Genomic DNA, 19,777 nt, shown 5'->3' on the forward strand with positions numbered 1-19,777 from the left:
AACAAAAATTTAGAAAAATAACAAGGATTTTATGTTTACATAATAATCTAAAATAAAATAATTTTGAACAAGATATTAAATAAATAAATTAAAATATAAAACTTTGAAGTCTTAAAATAATAATACAAAATAATAAATATATTTTGTAAGTGAATTATTTTTTTAGGTGAACCAACTAAATCCAACAGCTGGAATGAATTTGATAAGTTTTTCAACCAATCGTAAATTCTATATTTTTATGGGTCCAATTCGATCAAAATTCATGATGGGCTCGGTTATCTCGTGGGTTTAGACCCATTTTGATGACTTTATGGGTGGATTTTCTCTTGGGTGTTGCTAGGTGCACCAGGAATGTTGCTTGTGCACCCAGCATACAAAACAAATTTTCTAAAATGCCCTTCATACGGATCATCCGTATGAGTTATACCGATCACCTCCTGATCCATAAGTGTTTTTCCCAAGCAAGAATCGAACTTGTGACTTTCGCGTTATTAATGCAACATTCTAACCAACTGAGCTAATAGGTCAATCATGTTATAAAATAAATAATGGTGTTATATATAACAATAAAATTTCTAATGTATATTTAATGCGCATGTAAATTTAAATAATAAGTCTTGTGACAATTAATTTGATATAACTTATACGATTAGTATTAAATATACATTAAAAATTTTACTGATAACAACATTTATTTTATAACATAATTGGTCTATTAGCTCAGTTGATTATAACTTTGTATTAATAACTTGAAAATCACATAAAGGACATTTTGGAAAATTCACTTTATATACTGGGTGCAAGCAACGTGCCTGCTGCACCCTTTCCTCATTTCAACTAATTTTTTTTCTACACCCTCTAAGTGAGGACTTAAACCATTAAATATATATTTACGAGACCCGAGCCTATTGTTATCATTAATTACTTATTGGTTGGCTTTTAAAAACATGTCAACAATGTTCTTAATACATGGAAAGAAAAATATAACAAAATTATATAAAAAGTAAAAAATAAAGATAATTAAGATAAAAAGTAGATATACTACTCACTAGGATCAATTTAACGATAAGGGTTAAGGTAATTTGTACGAAATTTTGTTACTGTTATTGTAAAAAAAATTAATAGGCATAATTTTTTTCAAGTCAAAACCCACTTTGTAAGACGTGACCGATAAGAGAAAGGAAAACAGACTCTCCATCTTATTAGTAATTTCGATTGGAGGAGAATGAGAGAAAGAGAACAGGAAATATTTTTTTTTTTAATTTTATGACATTTGATTTAGAAATCTAAAAAAGGGAGGAAAACATAGAAGAATGAAAATAAAAGAGTACGTTGAAAAATTGTATTGTTAACATGTTTTAAAATATATTATTTTATTACAATTTTTTTAAGGTATCCTAATTAAGATAATAGACTAAATCAAACACATCACCAATGATTGATTAGACACAAAGTATTTAAAATGTAAGATTGTAAAGTATAAGACAAATGCTAACTATTAGGGGAAAAAAATATTAAATACTGCCGTTAATGTACCTTTTTCATAATTCTTAATAAGTATCTCAGACATTGTTTAACAGCATCCTAATTCCTAACTATAAATATCGGTGGAAGTAGTAGCACATGTTTTTTGTAAGCAAATAGTAGCAGCACATGTTAAAGTTATATTTTTTTTTCTTTTTTTCATTACTTTTCTTTTCATCTTTCAATCAGTTGCAGGTTGCAACTCAATAAATAATAGCAATAATTTAGTATATGCGTCAGCAGATTATTATAATGTGAATCTCGAGGACACAACAAAGGTACTTACTACATATCTACAGTATTCAATTTAATATTTATAATTAGCTGGTGCTGGTAAGTATAAGGTTTCGACATGTATATAATTTTTTTTTTATGAATCGACACGTATGTAAATGTTATCATGTCACTTAAGAAAGGCTTAAATATTTTCCTAAAATTTAAATATTTTATTTTTCAATGTCTATAATTTTTTTGATTATTTAATTTTTAAAACATATTTTTATTTCTTCAGTTTTTATCATTAGATAATTATGTAAAAAATGTGATGAGAAATAAAGTGGTACCTCACCGTATTAGTTTTTTTTTCATTCATTCTCACCGTACTAGTTGTCCTTAAAAAGTAAATAAAATATGTTGGTTACGAATATTTTAGAATATTAGTTAAAAATTAATAAAAATGCATTTAAAATCATTAGTTAAAGTTTAATAAGAAAATTATTAAAAATACATCTAAAATCATTATAGTATGTATTAATAATATTTTCTAATAATTTTATAATTTTAGTTAATACTCTATCGAGTTACAATAAATAAATTACTTTGGAGATGTAAAATCCATAAAAATAACATAATTCTTTTGAAAGAAACTCACTTATTTATTATCCGAAAGAATTAAAGACAATATTATAAAATTTATAATATTTATATGTGTTCAATCAATTGAATTAAATATCTTTTAGTAAAATAACTATTTAATTGTTGATGAGAAATTAATTGTTAATATTACATGTGTTTATCTATTATTTTTCACATATTTTTATTTAAAGACAACCTTATTTGATAAACTATCATATACTAAACATCTTTAAGCTAAGATTCGAAGTTCATATCTTGCTTCACCACTTTGTGAGATGTCCCAACTCCCTTTGATCTACATATGTGTCTAACACACTTAATGTTGATGTATGACTAAGGTTTTTCATGGCCATACATCATTTGGCGTATTTTTTACATTATATTATATATTGGACAATTAATTTTTTTCTTTTTCTTATTAAAGCAGACATCTAACTAGGTTGAAATTTGTTCTTTCAGAATATTCACATGTGCAGATTCAACATCCAAGATCCGAATCTGAAAGAAAACAATGAAGATGTCAAACAACTGCGAGATACAGATACAGTGGTACAGAACTATGGCCATTGCAATAACTCAATAATTCTTAATGCATTCCCAACAAACATAGACTTTTATATATCATTGAGAAGATTTAGCTTGCCGTTAAATAATATATTAATTTCACTCCCCGTTAAATAACACGCACTCGCGCAGAGTCTAGCATGAATCGCGTTGGATTATTTTATTTTATTTTATACATAAAAAAGTCTGTCTAATTTGCTACTCGTTGTTTGACTGAAAATTGTTTGAGTCATCATCTACAAATTTAATCTTAATTGATTTTAATTTTAGCTAAGAATAATTCAAAACAATGATTGATTCTGTTTAACTGAACGGAAAAATTGTAAGTTATGTTGATATTAAATATTACAGACTCGACCACATTAACCATCTCCAGTAGGTTTAATTTGTTCAATGGTTTGGGGCTTCTTCTATTGGCTATTGCCTGTCTTGGAGAAGCATGTTCCAATAAGACGTGTTATGGGGGAATAGAGATCGAGAAAGTTGTTTTGCCATCAAAATATAAGATGAGTTGAATGATTAAAAAAAAATTACCAATTTGATCTCTTATACTAATAAAATTAATATTTTAATAAATTAATATTTACTCATAAAAAAAAGTTATTTCATCACAGTGTTGCACATTAGGGAAGTTCTCAATGAAGATTGGGAGGTAATACACACTACGGATTCAAGCACTAGAGGTTGATGTATGTACGGCTTGGTTGCTCTAACTCAACTAGGCAGTAATTTGGTGTTTTTGTGAGATTTTTTTTTGTTAAATTATTTATTTCATCTCTATAATTCATGATTCTTATTTTTTTAATTTTTATAATTTGAAAATAATATTTTTAATTTCTATAATTTATATTTTAATTCTCTTTTAATCCTTCTAGTTCAAAAGAAAATTAAAATATATATTATACAAATTAAAAATATCACTTTCAAAGATTAAAATAGAATTAAAATATAAATTATAAAAACTAAAAAAATCACTTTCAAACTATAAGGATTAATATAAAATTATAGGAACTAGTAATTTAAACTTTTTTTATTTTTTTGTTTTTAACATGGTCTAAACGCATTTCTAAACAGCCTACGTTTCAGTCTTTGATTAGCAATTTCTTATATCTTGACAACCTTTCAGACACGTTATACATACTGTATCTAAGCTTATTCGACGTTGATAAACCATACTTGACGCAACAACACACTGAATTAATAATCGTAAGGTGACGTTGACAAACACCATAATACCAACCCTACATTCTAAAAGTGGCATGAAAGATGAAACCATGATAATTTAAAATGACAAAGCCAAAAGAAAGTGACTTTTACAAAATGGAATAGTAAATGTGACTTTAAGCTTTATCATACAGACATACACCTTTTGAACTGTGCAGAGGGACAACACAGACAAATTGTCTGACTTTCATTTTCATATCCATGCACCTTCCGAATTTCATCCTTGAAGTTTCAAATTCGATTATTTTCTTCTTACATCTAGCTTATTCTGTCGTTGTTATGCTACATGGATTAAATATTTGTTTAAAAGTTAAATAATACATAATTGATTTTAAATAATTAAATAAAATTGAACTATATATATGATTAAATTAATTAATTTGAATCTTATATTTAATATATCAAGCATTTAAAGCATCAAGTGAAGGAATAGAAACCCAACTTTGCTAGAAAGGCAGCTGGACCATTAGCATCGATCTCTTCCAACATAGGCTAGCTACTTGCACCGTCCATTGACTCTTGATAATTTCTGTGATCACATCAAAATTTTGAGTATGAAATTCATTATCAGAATCTTCCTTATGTAAAAAGAAGAAGAAAAACTTTAAAAGCATCAGATTCCAAAGAGAACAATTCTAATTCCTCTGTCCCAACTACTACTACTACTTGGTAAAGATCACACCATTCTTAATTGCTATTAATTCAGCAAGAGGTCATCTCCATGACTATCAAAACTAGAAAAACCAGCTATATATCCAGTTCCCCCTTTGAATCACATCAACTGAATTGTTTGAGTTTTCTAGCTATAATTTCAGAGACATGTACACATCACAATCAGTCTGTAATTCATCGATCTCTTCTATTGATCAATGAAATTCTGCTTTTAAAAAAGAACTATTCATGATTTCGACCTAATACAAGAAATATATAATTCCTTATTTAAAATAAGTTATTATTGTACGTTGTTACTATTTGCTATTTAAAAAATGATTGGATTTCATTTTTCACCACCACTAAAATTTATCAAGCAGTCATCGTTATTGACAAAATTTAGTTAAATTATTAATGATGTAAGTTTTCTGACAATATGTCATTGCTCTTTGTTTATAAACAATTTATCTTCTTTTGTTTTAGAAAAGTTTGATCCTTATTTTGGTGCTTTAATTTAACCTTTAAGTTAAAACTTAGAGTTTTGTTATATTCTTTCATAACACTGTTTGTTTATTTATTTATTTTAAACATTATCAAAATTATATACGCACACCATTCTGTATTGCCAAATTCATATACTTGATAATTTATAAAATTAATAATGTTTTGAAACTATCCAATGATACGTGGACGTAGCATAAACGGAATAATACAGAGGTATATAATTTATTATTTAGAAAACATCATGATTGTATTGACTTTTGGGTATTGGAGAACATAGAAACAATTAAGGTAGAATAAAACGCTATGTTGCGCTGACAGTGACACCACGTTTTTTTTTGTTTTTTTATAGAGTGGCATCACATATTACAAACTTCATAATGTGCTGGCTATATATTTATATATGCACTTATATCATTTGATAGGCACTTGAGATTATCGTTGATCGTGCAGGTCCTACATCGAATTAATTTCGATAGGTTATGGTTTATTTTTACTGCAGGTTATTTTTTTTAAACTGAGTATAAGTGTCAAGTATTTATTGATTTATTTAATGATTAGATTTTGTTACAGAATTTGATTGGATTTTTTCAGTGAGTTTTTTTTTTCTTCATTTATAAAATTTGAATTTCGAATTTTACTTAAAAAAACTTAAATGTACACTAACATAATATTTAGATAGGCTATATAAATTTCCAAAAATGAAAATAAATGCCGAAAAGAAAAGTTACCGTGTGTAGCATATATAATATTTTTTTATCCAGCAAAAAAAAATTTGATTATCTTCTCATTATCATTAATTTTCTTTATAAGTTTAATTCTATGTTAAAAAATTAATTTTAGATCCATAATCTGAATTAAAATAAATAATTTTTGTGTTAGACTAAAAAATTATACTATGTCCTACTAATAATTTGTTTTATAATATTTAAACATAAATTACATCATTTAAAAATAATTTTTAACCAACATTAAATTTATAAAATTAATTTAACTTAAAGTTAATATTATCAACTCTCACTCAAACATATTCCTACATTATACCTATCTCTCAAAAAATATATATTATTTTTTTGAAGGAATCTCTCGATATATTACATAATCTAAAAAACACATTTCTTTTTTGGATTTCTTTATGTCCTGACGACGTTGGAAATAAAAATATTTTGTAATTCTCCACCAAGCAACTGACGTCGGAAATTCTTATTAGAGTGAATATAATAGAATATTCCTCACATTCTAACTACCGGAGGAGGAATCTTTAGTTTCCCTTGGTTTGAACGAAGAAAATAAATTTAAAACATTATATCTTAAATTTCTTTTTCTTTCTCAAATTTAAAATGTTTTCAATCTGGCAAATAAATAATCATGTCCATTTCATGCCGCCCTGCCCCCAATAAGTCATTTAAAATGCAATATTAACCTAGTTTTGCTATACTCAAAATTTTATTTAAACGATGTAAAAAAAATTATATTCATTATTATTTTGAGTAATATCTTATTTTAACACTATTCGTCTAGTTTAAAAATTTTAATTTCATGGAAACATTTTTATTCCTCTTCAGAGAAAAAAATGTTTTTTTAAAAAAATACTTGTTATCTCGTGGAAAAAAAACTTACTTTTTAATTTACTTTAAAAAACTATTTTATCTAACACATTAGTAAAAAGTACCTTTAAAAAAAAAACAAAAGATTCAATCTTTGTTTTGACTAATAAAGTAAAAATGATTATCATGCGAATATTGGTTTGGTGGTGTCTGTCTTTAATCCCCCATTTGTCTGGTCGTGGTCGTGGCTCTAGTAAAATCCAGCATCTTTCATATATCGAATAAAAAAAACCCAGCATCTTTCAGGTTTAATGTACTAAAAAAAGGTTAAATGAGTTTAATTAGTCTGCAAGTCAGTGGCCCCTCTCTCTCTCTATACTAAAATATCTAAATATGATGATGTACCACTAGGTTAATATTCAATCCGATGGAAGAAGATTTAAATTTAATTTTCATTTTTTTAAAGTAAGGAAAATGTTATTAAAGATCAAAAGTGAAGAAATAAGATGATCTAATTTAATTGATTGAATAATTATGCATCAATTATTATGAGTTTATTATAAGCGTGTTAATAGTATCTTTTGATTCTCATACATTTTTAAAAAGCATCAACCATTCCACCAAAATTCAATGCACTTGATGTCCTTCATGAATATAAAAGCCATATAGTAAGAACTTATCTTCAGTTCAATAATATTACCCTATTCTCTCTTAAAAACAAAACATCCAGTTCATGTGTGCTGGTCTCCAAACCTGAAACATATATAGGAAACAATTTTAGGGAAAAAAAAATATTATTAAGAGAATGTTGTTGGTCATTAGTCATAAAAGAAGTTTTTTTCTTTTCGTCTTTCTTATTTTTATCACTTACGAAATTAAAATTCAATTAATATCTTGTTCAAGATAAATTAAGTTCTTTACTATGTGGACCACCAAGTATTGATAAACAAAATTATTTTTGAGTGACTTAAACCCAAGAGAAAATAAGCTATGCATTGAAAAAAACTCCCGGATGAATAATCAAACATATATGCTCACCCTAATATAGGATTTTTTTTAATATATATAATATCACAGGTATCTTGATGTTGGTTTGGATTTAAAATAGAATTTTATCTATATAAATTACATAATAAAAGTCAATATTAAAAAGGTTGATGTATATTATTACAGTAGCATTAATTTTAATTAAACTATAGCATAAAAAATTACATATTTTAATTAAGTCACTTAAAAAGTTTTTTTTTTAAAATATTTGATAAAACTTTTGAGAAACTTATAATTTATTCGACCAAAAATTTGTTATCCTCACTTATCAGTCTATATAGTAAGAGCTTTTTTTTCCTTTCTTTTTCTTAAACAGCATATCAAATTTTTAGTTTGGTAAGTATTAAAGAGAAAATATGTTGTCAATAAAATAAATTTATATAGTCATTCACATGTAACTTTGTGTGTATGATAAATTTGTTAACTTTTATAATAGATAAATTTGTTAATTTTTATAATATTGATGTATAATCATTAAATTTATTAAAAATAAGAAAGACTAAAAAAAATCTTCTATGACTGATGATCATATGAAAAACATTTTGTTAATAATTTTTTTCCTAGAACTGTTGTTGATGTCTGTCTGTCTAGTTTTAGTGAATTTCAACCGACTCACCAAAACATGTAATTCAGAAATTTTTTTAGGGAAATAATAGAGTAGTTTCTCTCTCTCTTTTTTCTATTGCAAACACAAGGAAATAGTGAATCTCAATTATTTTGATTGCTTATAAATGGTAGCTAGTAGCATGGCAAGGAAGGATGACTTAGAATATAACGAGAGAGACACAGCGCGCAATTCGCTGCTGATAAACCCGCTCACTGCAAATTGTTGTGATCCCTACCCATCCATCCTTCATTTCCATCTCGTTTTTTTGTTTCAAACAAAGAAATCTTTATTTTTTTCCTATTATATTTTCAATCACGCGAAAGTGAAAGTTCTTCGGTTGTTGCTATTGCTCATTCATTTTCTCAGGGGAAGAAAAATCATTTTTGTTCCCCCGGATTACGTTCCTAGATAATAGCTTTTAGCCAAATATCAAATATCAAATATCAAAACCACATTTTTTCTTCGGTTCTTCTTTTCCTTGTCCGAGTCTTCTCATTAGCGGTCAAACACAGACTCTGTTGATTTCATCAATCACCGGAAGGTTATACAGTTTAGGAAAAGTAGTAATTTCAATTGAAGAAATACATATAATATAACAATACGATGGCCGAGTTTGGAACGAGAACGGGATCTATATGGACGGTGCTGTTCTGTTTTGCGTCGGTGGTGGCGATCGTTGCTTCAGAAAGAAGCATTATGAAAATGGAAGTGGCGAGATTCAATGTTACCACCTCCCGAGAGCCTCAACAGAGTTTCCTCACCAAAGCTTTGAATTTCTTATGGCAATCTGGAGAATCAGGGTACCAACACGTGTGGCCGGTAAGATCTCCCTTTCGTGTTGAATTCATATGGTTTTGTTTTTCTTTAAGCCAAAGGTAAACAAAAAAACTAAGCAAGTTTCTTTGCTTTTTTTTATTTTTATGTTTAGCGATTGGTGAGTTTGAATTTGGATGTGGATGCGGATAAGCTCATTTGACTTCTTTGATGTTCTCTTTTTCTTTACTCCATTTTGTTGATTGATATGTTTTTTTGTGAATTAATGTTTCGATTGGATCGAATGAATGACAAAGCCAACAGAGGAAGTTAATAATGCGTTGATTGGATCGGATGAATAAGGCTATTAGAATTCTCTGTGTAATTTATGAATAATTAAAATATTACCATTTTACTATAGTTTTTAATTTTTTTTATTACTACTGTATTATAAGTGCAAAATACTTAGTGAGTGACTAATCTTCAAAGAAAAAAACCTGACTGAGCATAACTTAAAATTTAGGGTCTAGTTTAAAATGTTTGTTCAATATTTAGAGGCTATTAAACATGATTTCCCATATTTTTAAGATTACTTAGCTACTAGTTTTTCACTTTATGAGCTACTCAAGAGAGAATAAATATTTCAAGGATAAATTTCATGATTTATCCTAGAACATTTTGGATTGAAATGAAAGAGAAAATGGAAGAAAAATAAATTGTTATTTATGTATTTTTCCCTCTCGTGTAAAGTGAACATGGGAAAAAGTATTTGGCTGAAAAGGTGGTGATCATGGATTTGTTCGCTTTCTGTGGTGGACTTTCACTTTATTGTTGCCATATTGTCACTATTGTGAATTGGATAGATATCATGCCATGCCATGCCAAGGAAAAGGAAAAATTATGTTATGGTGGATGTTATGTTACTTTTGCAGGATATGGAATTTGGATGGCAAATTGTCGTGGGTACTTTTGTTGGGTTTTGTGGTGCCGCGTTTGGAAGTGTTGGTGGTGTTGGTGGAGGTGGCATATTCGTCCCTATGCTTAGCCTAATCGTTGGATTTGATCAAAAATCATCCACAGCTATCTCAAAATGTAAGATTTGACTTGATTATTAGTTTGCTTTTTTAGTTTTACGGTTTATTGAAAGAAAAAAATATTACTGCACACTCTTATAGCAGTTGGATAAAATAATTATTTTCTTTTTCAATAATACTATTTCATTTTTAATTATTTAAAGCCAACCATTAAACTTATATTAACAAAATTAATTATTCTTGTATGTCCTAACATCATTAAATATACCTTTAAAAAAAACATCATAAAATATGTTCGACTGGATGCAATCCTATTATTAATAGGATGAAGAGAAAATAAGAAAGAAAATGAAAATTTGGATTAAAAAATAAAAGATTTTTTTACAAATAAAGTTTTCCTTCTCTTTTCTTTTCATAAAAAATGTTTCACAATATTCGTACTTTTTTCTCTCTATTTTCATAAAAGACTTGCACCTTTCAAGAGCCCCCACCACATTTAATTACCAAGTGTTCTATTTTGTGGCAGGTATGATCATGGGCGCAGCCGTGTCAACTGTTTACTACAACCTTAAGCTAAGACATCCTACGTTGAATATGCCCATCATTGACTATGATTTGGCACTTCTCATTCAACCAATGCTCATGCTTGGCATCAGCATTGGAGTGGTCTTCAACGTTGTATTTCCAGATTGGATTGTGACTATATTGCTTATTGTTCTCTTCTTAGGTAACAATTATTTTAACTGTGATTTCAATTAGTCATTCTTCTTTATGCTACCCCTCTAACGGATTTTATTGTCTTGCAGGCACATCAACAAAAGCATTCTTTAAGGGGATTGAAACATGGAAAAAGGAAACCATAATGAAAAAGGTCTCCTTTAACTAATCATTTATATTTTCACTGCATATTTTTTACTGAGATGTTACCATAACAAACAACAGAATTTAACGAGAAGAAAGTAATGTTTTGTTAATAACTTTGTGTCTTTGGATTTATTGACCATAAAAGATCAATTTATGAAGGTTTTCTGATTAATAGTTTAATTATGTGTGTTTTTGTATATATTTAATATGGAATTTATGGCTAAATGTCTGAACACATCTTGTTTCAATTCAGGAAGCTGCTAAACGTCAAGAATCAAACGGTGAGTTCCGACTATTCATTAGCACACCAAATCATATTAAAGTTTTACCATATCAATTTCTTTCTGATGTCAGAGTACATGCAACTTTCCTTTTGGTGTAGGTTCTGGGGCTGAAGTGGAATACAAACCTCTTCCCAGTGGACCAAATGGTGCCAATGAAAAGGACACCAAGGAACAAGAGGTCATTATTCTCTGCTCTAGTGAGTTCTTATGGATGTGAGGTGATTTTCATATCTAACTAATGTGTATTTTGCAGGTGACTATTATTGAAAATGTATATTGGAAGGAGTTTGGCCTTCTTGTATTTGTTTGGGTTTCATTCCTTGCACTACAGATTGCCAAGGTTTGTTTGCTCTTTCATATCTACTAGTACCAAAGAATAGTTTATATCATGCAATTTATCTAACTCGAGACCAATAATCTCCTATTGACAGGAAAACTATACGACTACTTGTTCAACATTTTATTGGGTACTGAACTTGTTACAGGTAATTCTGTTCAAGAGTTGGCACCAGAGCATTACACTACCCTTATATATATACAATAAGTCTCTTTGCTTTTAGTGATTGCACATGTTATGCTATTATTGGTGCTTCTTTTAAAAATAGATCTGGATGTAATATTTGGAAAACGTTTGAAGCATGCTTGTTTTCCTTGTTATGCAGGTTCCAGTTTCAGTTGGAGTAACAGCATATGAGGCAGCTGCCTTGTTCAGTGGACGTAGAGTAATTGCTTCCACGGGAGAACAAGGGAAAGATTTCACTGTTCTCCAGCTAATTATCTATTGTGTCTTTGGTGTACTGGCTGGTGTAGTTGGTGGCATGTTGGGACTAGGAGGAGGATTCGTTATGGGTCCACTTTTTCTGGAACTGGGAGTCCCACCTCAGGTGAGTTTCAAACTGCATTTTGTAAGAAGTATTTAGGTATATATCAAATGAAAAAAGTATTTATATGATAAAGGTGTGAGGAATAAATCAACACTTTTTTTCATCAGACAAACGTTAGTTTTTGTTAACAGAAAAGATTGAACAGACAATTTTTCTAATCTTTTTTTTTTAATCATTCAACCCACCTTATATCTCTTGAATAAACCCACACTTATTTAATAATCACATAATTACTTAAAAATGTTTCATGATTTTTGTAATTTAATATTAATCCTTTATGATTTGACCTGTCTGACTCTCACGTAATAATAGTCCCCTATTAGTTTTCGGTTTGAAATTATTCACAGGATTGAATGTCTTGTGTGCAGGTTTCTAGCGCCACAGCCACCTTTGCCATGACCTTTTCCTCATCTATGTCTGTTATAGAATACTACCTGTTGAAACGTTTTCCAATTCCTTATGGTTAGTGTCCGAGAACTTCTAAGTTCTAATTAACTGTGTATATTTGATGCAACTATTCGATTAATTAACTTGTTTGCCTCTAACTTATGTGTTTTGTTAAATGTTTTGTTACAACAGCTCTTTACTTCGTCCTTGTGGCTACTATTGCTGCCTTCGTTGGACAGCACATTGTGAGAAAACTAATCATCTTATTTGGGAGAGCATCTCTTATCATCTTTATTCTAGCCTCTACAATATTTGTCAGTGCAGTCTCATTAGGTGAGCATGCATCGTAACTTTCTTTTGGTTTTTCTCAAAACTTATTACATGGGTGACATAATATTAACGTGCTTATGAATTCTTAAACGTTTTTTCACTCACGTGTTAGGTGGAGTTGGCATTGTAAATATGGTACACAAGATCGATAATCATGAATACATGGGATTTGAGGATCTCTGCAAATACGGGTCATAGCACATATTGGAAGATTATTTTGTCGTATTTACATTATTATTCAAGGTCCCTACCAAAGCCAAGAACCAAGGTGGCCAAAATTGACTTCAATTTCGTGCCATGGCTACAATAGTGTTAGTTAGGTGTCATTTATTTTATTGCTTGCCAAGTCATGGAGTGATTCGGTGGGGAATTCAGATACTGAATTATTCAAAATATTCATTGTGTTCAGCTTCAGCTTTTGTATCATCTAAGATTTTTTAAATTATAAGTTCGCGTGATCTTAATTTTTCATTTTTTGTGTTGTTTAATGACAACTTGGCAATAATTTCGATATTAAAATATCAATTATAAGAGAAAACGTAGGGGAATCCAATCCAATCCTTTTATAAAGAGGAATCAAGGTGTGGGGTCAACTTCTGTACCATTCGCGCTGTGATCACGGAAAAAGCTTTCATACGGAGCATGCATAAATGCATTCGTGTATGGCTTGAAGCTTACTGGTCATTATTAATTTAGTATTGGTAAAAATTCGGGTTAATCCGGTTTCTTTTACTATTTTGTTTTATCCGTAAATATTAATTATTCATTAATTCAATTCATTTGCATTTAAATAAATTTGGTTGGGCTAAACCGCTCATTAAATGGATCATATTTTTATCTAATTTTTGTCTAATTAACTTACTTTACCCACGAGTTAATGGACAACTCTACAGGCCCAGTAATTAAAAAAAAACATATAAAATATTCAAAAAATATGTAACATAAGATTAACGACAAAAATATAAGAAAATATGCACAAATTAATAAATCTGTAAAATTTAAAAGAAAACTTATTTTACATCACTCAAAAAATCCATGTCTTTAACTTTTTACATAATAAATAATATTTTAAAAAATATTTTTTATTTGAGTTGGACCATAGATTAAAAGACTCAATTATATATTCAAACTCGTATACCCATCTCTAGTGATTATGCATAAATAAAAATGCAGAGTTGTATTTGCATACTATTTTTTCCGTGTTATCTTTTTGCGGTTATACCACTTCCAATATCATAAAATTGATTCTAAATGAGGTTTGTTTCCATAACACATTGGTTCAAATTAGAGGTGGAAAACGACCTACTTGACCAAATGTGGTCCAATACAAGCTAAGGCTTCCCGAGTAAAAAAGTTATAAATTAATTTGGATTTCTAAAATGAAACACTAGCCTCGTAAAAGTTTGTTTTTTTAGAGCTAAGTTCACATTGTACCATAATTGAATCCGACTATAAATATTTAAATTTAATTTGAACTCAAAATTTAAGTCCAATTCCAACATTGGATTGGATGAATTCAAAATTGGTTTGATTAGTTCAATCCATTTTGTCACTTTTAGTTCAAATTAATTTATGTGCCAAATATAAATATAAAATGATAGAAAATATGCACAATTGATATTAAACGAGTACTATTATGTACTCTATCATAGGGCTAATTTATTGATATAAGTTATTTTGATATAAAGGGTTGCATCAACCTAAAGTGTAGGGATTTAATGAAATCAATGTCCAGACACTTGTTTTTAAGATGCACACACGCAACCAATTGCAATGAGTTATATTTTGATCTAGAAAAAAAGATACCTTATAATTACCCCACAACAAAATTCATATTATCTCTTTAGAGTCCAAAATCCAACTCATTTCAGGTTTTTAGAGACATGGCAAATGTCATTATAGTAAGTAAACATTTCTAATATAATTGTTATTATGATAAAATCATTATTGACCTGAAGTGTGACAATATCTTTTGCAAGCACCTATACCTGATGATGACATTTTGATCATGTTGGAGAGTTTACCATTAATTGTTTTGTTAGACAAATGATAGAATAATATGAAGATACACGAGTTAGATTCTAAAGTGTTTTTTATAACCCAATCAAATTCCTCCAAAAGCACGTTAATCAAAGTAATACTTTGATTTTGATTGTTAAATAAAGATTGAATTAATTTTATGCGCAATATAGTAATAATGACCCTAAAAGAAAGAAAACCATAACATTCACAACAAAGATTCGATAAAATTGAATATAAATAAAGTTCGGGAATTAGAAAAATATGGACCAATGATTTTATACTTGTCTAACTGTTATTATTTGATTAAAATTGTGAATTTTTTAAAATAAAAAACTAAAATTATGAATAAAAAATTATTAAAAAGATTAAAATTACAATTTAACTTAAAATTTACAAGCATTTTTCAGTCATTTTACTAATAAATTGTTAGTTGAATGATGTTAAATTTGATTCTTTTAACAAAGTGTTAGAGTTGGAGTATGCAAAAGAGATGTGTTATTAAAAATGTTCACCCGGATGGTGCTAATGGATCATGGTAGAAAAAAAAATTGTTTGCATTTGATGAGAAGCTGAAAATTCCAAAGCAGGTATTATTATATTATTTGTACTAGTAGCCAGTAGCCGCCACAAAGGCGTATTCTTGGGCTTTAGTAAAAGGTGAAAGGGAAGGTTCCGTGATTTTGATTTACGCAGCGATTCGGATAACGAAAGCAATTTTGATTTGTGTCGAGGAAAGGACAGGTCTTAGAACCCTTCTTTTCTTCCTCGTGTGCGTGAAAACGAAGCAACGCCACACGATGGTGTTCTACTTCAAAGCGCGCCCTGAAGCCGGCGATTTCACCATCTTCATGGGCCTCGACAAGTTCGAGAACGAGGAACTCATCAAATACGGTTTTCCCGAAGACATCTGGTAACCCTAATCTTTTAATTCCTCCATTTTTTTTTCAATTTAATTTCCGTAAATTCTCTGCTCCCGACACAGATTATTCACACGACCTATGTCTGGAACTCGATTTGATTTGATTTTATTATCAGTTGTTTGTGTAGCGAAGATTTTTATGCTGTTTCGCTTCGATGTTTTGCATCACCTAGAAAGTTGAAGGTGAACATTTGTTAATTTGGTGGTTAATCTTATCATGTAATAATTAATAGTCAGGTGTCTTCACAATTGTGATTCAAATAATTCTGTTCTTATTGGAACACGATCTTTATTTTTGCGCGTGACATAATTTCGGTTGTTTTCATATAAGAAGCAATCAAATCTTTTGGGATATGATATTATTTGTTGGCTATTTGTTCTATTATGGAATAGAAGTCCCTTTACACATTTATTTCGAAAGTGCGTTGCCTGGAATTGTTACTGCATTATATTTTGGTTTGATTTGATGATTGCCTAGATAGTTGTATTATTGTTATTTTTGCTTTCTATGAGGTTCTTTAATGATAAAATCTGTGTATTGTAGGTTCCATGTTGATAAAATGTCTTCAGCCCATGTCTATGTCAGGCTGCACAAAGGCCAGACTCTCGATGACCTGAGTGAGGCTTTACTGGAAGATTGTGCTCAGCTTGTCAAAGCAAATTCAATTCAAGGTAAATGCCTGACTGAGTATATTCCTCTGGTTTATTAGTTTTAATTGATTTAAAAGTCAATTTTATGTATCATTGCAAAGCTGGTAAATAGCATGTCACGATGCCCTTATTTGGGTTTCTTTTGTTATATTTACAATTGGAAGTTGGTCTCGTACTAGTTTCAAGATACATATATGTAGTAATTTTTCTTCAGATTCATGTATTTCCTTCCAATTACAAAATTCTATGTGTGTAGTGCTCACCATTTTTCTTTATTCATGGCAGGAAATAAAGTGAACAATGTTGATGTTGTTTACACTCCCTGGTCTAATTTAAAGAAAACTGCTTCAATGGATGTTGGGCAAGTTGGTTTTCACAACTCAAAAATGGTGAATTTTCTTACACTTAGATATTTTGCGTATTCTTTCACTTTTTTTTTCCAGTTCTTCGTCTTTTGCCTTTTTTTTCACAGTGGGTGGGTAGATGAATGGTTGAGCTTCCGTTTTCAGAGTATCATTTTCTGGTTTTCGTGTATTTTAGGTTCGAACTGTGAGAGTTGAGAAGCGGATAAATGAGATTGTTAACAGGCTAAACAAGACAAAAGTGGAAAGGAAACCTGATTTGAAAGGTACTTCATAAGTTTGCCCTCTTTCCGTTGAATACAGTTTTCTTTTGAACATTTAAGTTTTAATAGCTAAGAATTCTATTTCTTTATATGCTTACAAACTTGATTTGACTTATCCGATCTTGATATGTAATAATATGCTTACAAATCTCATGTATATTAAATATACCCAATGTGCTGCAGGTGAGCGAGAAGCAGTCGGTGCAGCTGAGAGAGCTGAGAGGAAACAACAACTGAGAGAAAAAGTGTGTATTGCTGGATTGTTCTTTATCTTTTGTTAATTCATTGACAACCAACTCATGGCTGCCATTGCCCTTAATATCTGTGCATATTAAATTATGGTTAATAGACTTGGATCTAATAGAGTAATAGTGTAATTTACTCTTGATGCATTGTCAGTGCAAAAGGTTTTACACTTTCATCCAATTGCATCATTTAATAAGTTTGACATCTTCATGTAGTTTTTTACCTATTTAGGCCTGTTTGAATACATTTGTCCGTTAGCACGTAATGTAGAAGAAAATAAGAATATAAAGTGATTTGAACTTCCATAAGCTAACTAAAATCAATTTATGCTCTGAACTTTTATGGAAGCTCTCTCATCTAACTTTTCCAAAAGCTGAAGTGCATATGTTGATTTTAGCTGATGGGAGAAGCTCATTTTGTTTTTTCTTATTTTCTTCTCTTATAAGTGCTTATGGAGAGGTTTATCAAAACAATGTTCTAAACTAACTAGTTATCATATCAATGGATTTAATTGAAAACTTTTTATGCTGATGGAGCATCAAATTAAACTCATAACCTCCATGTTGCGTACCATTCTGATGCGTAGTTTTCTAAATTATATTTTTGTTTGGCCTCATCCACTGCTTTAGTTCTTTTGAGTTACATTGTAGCTTGTTGCCCTTTAGGATATTTTGTTCATGAACTTTGTTAAGAAATAGAGGATCCAACCCAAGGTTTCAAGGGTGTTTGACTCTGCAAACTTTGCATGATAAAATGAAATGTATGCTTAGAGGTGTAGCATATGTGAAATTATATTACTATGCTTTAATTGATAACTTGCCCTAGTGTCTTCTTGCTTGGTTTATAGTTCAATCTGCATATGAAAAAGATGCTGGAATGAAAAATGACGTTTTTATTGAACAATTTTTCTTTTATTTACCCACATGTTTCTCCATCCAGAAACGCCGTGAGGAATTGGAAAGGCTTGAAAAGGAGAAACAAACAGAGCTTAGGAGCTACAAGGGTTTGATGGTTGCAGAAAATATGACATCCAACAAACAAATTGCATCAGGAAGCAAATCATTGCAGGAACTGGAGGAGGATTTCATGTAATCAATCATTTTATTGTTGGGTTATAGGCAGATGACTGGTGGCCAACTTACCACCTGGCAGATTTATGTTGATTAAACAACCCTACTTTGGATTCTGAAGCTGCATTATCTTGTTTGAGGAAACCAAGTAGTGTGTACACAAATTGTGATTGAGGGATAAAGGAAAAGGATGGGGGCAATGTAATGAATGGACTATGTTCCTGGTAAGGGCAATATACCTTATCTATAACTATAACTTTGCTTAAGACAATGGTTTTTGTTATTGATATTCTCACAGTCGATTAAAAAACTGAAATTTCTTGCTATTTTTATCATGGTCGTTTACGCCTGTCCGGTTTTGAAATTTGTTTCCCTCTTTGAATTGATGTTCACTGCTTGCGAAATTATTGGGGACATTATGTAGTGTTTATGGTACTGGCAGAGAAGCTTTCTATTCTTCATGATATTAAGACTAATGATGGGACACCAATTTAGCGAGATCATACCCTGTAAGATTTGCATATAAACAAAAGTACATGCAATGGAATATCTGCTACCGTATATTAATATTTGCATGATACGATGAACTCTTGTTCGGGAAGTAAAAAATGTAATTAAGTATAATAATTAAATATATGAAAAATAAATGACCATATTTTTAGACAATATTATGGAGTGATGGTACTAATATATTTAAAATTTTGTTATGTAGGATACATACTAATTATCACCCTGTATTTTTTTAAGAGATTATTACCCTGTATTTAGGAGTGAAAATTGGGCAAATCAGTTCTCGAGGGTGTAAGATTTAGGTAATGTTTAGTTATTAGTTGAGGGACCTTCGAAACGTAAAATGAAAAAAATAATTGTTTGATTTTAAATTTGTTCCGATTGTAAACTGAATTTGCCTCAACTATGTCTTGAAACTCCCTTTGAAACAGAAAAGGTAGGGTTGCCTTTACAAACTTAATTTTTAAAATGTTGTTTATTTAAAGTTTGTAAACTTTAATCTAGATGTATTTCTTTTCATTTGGTATAAGCTGGATTTATTTATTCAATGGGTGAGGACAATACTTCTTTTTTAAAAAATATTTGTTTAAAAAGTTTAGGGTGTGTTTGGTTTGTATTTTTATTTTTTGAAAACAGTTTTTATTTTCAAAATATTAGAATTATGAAAATATATTTTGT

At 29.6% G+C, this 19,777-nt stretch overlaps 2 protein-coding genes across 3 annotated transcripts; both read left to right on the forward strand.

Moving 5' to 3' along the window:
- The first annotated feature begins 8,540 nt into the window (after positions 1-8,540).
- LOC100810784 (sulfite exporter TauE/SafE family protein 3) lies at positions 8,541-13,527 on the forward strand. The gene is made up of 12 exons (XM_003527777.5): positions 8,541-9,339; positions 10,206-10,365; positions 10,834-11,034; positions 11,114-11,178; positions 11,425-11,452; positions 11,554-11,633; positions 11,709-11,795; positions 11,887-11,940; positions 12,118-12,339; positions 12,708-12,801; positions 12,919-13,059; positions 13,169-13,527. The coding sequence occupies exons 1-12, from the start codon at positions 9,124-9,126 to the stop codon at positions 13,252-13,254; spliced, it is 1,434 nt and encodes a 477-aa protein (XP_003527825.1). The 5' UTR covers positions 8,541-9,123; the 3' UTR covers positions 13,255-13,527.
- Positions 13,528-15,596: 2,069 nt separating this feature from the next.
- Positions 15,597-18,919, forward strand: LOC100785488 (uncharacterized). Of its 2 annotated transcripts, none has more exons than NM_001255281.3 (6): positions 15,597-15,988; positions 16,542-16,669; positions 16,934-17,037; positions 17,189-17,276; positions 17,457-17,518; positions 18,459-18,919. In NM_001255281.3, exons 1-6 carry the CDS (start codon positions 15,876-15,878, stop codon positions 18,609-18,611), a joined length of 648 nt encoding a protein of 215 aa, NP_001242210.2. In that variant the 5' UTR covers positions 15,597-15,875; the 3' UTR covers positions 18,612-18,919. The 2 variants fall into 2 exon arrangements, with proteins under 2 accessions (NP_001242210.2, XP_040871923.1); XM_041015989.1 differs by lacking the exon at positions 15,597-15,988 and adding an exon at positions 16,109-16,180 and having other exon boundaries at positions 18,459-18,855.
- Positions 18,920-19,777: the final 858 nt, after the last annotated feature.

This window comes from Glycine max, chromosome 6 (genome assembly GCF_000004515.6).
Source record: "Glycine max cultivar Williams 82 chromosome 6, Glycine_max_v4.0, whole genome shotgun sequence".
Taxonomy (NCBI): domain Eukaryota; kingdom Viridiplantae; phylum Streptophyta; class Magnoliopsida; order Fabales; family Fabaceae; genus Glycine; species Glycine max.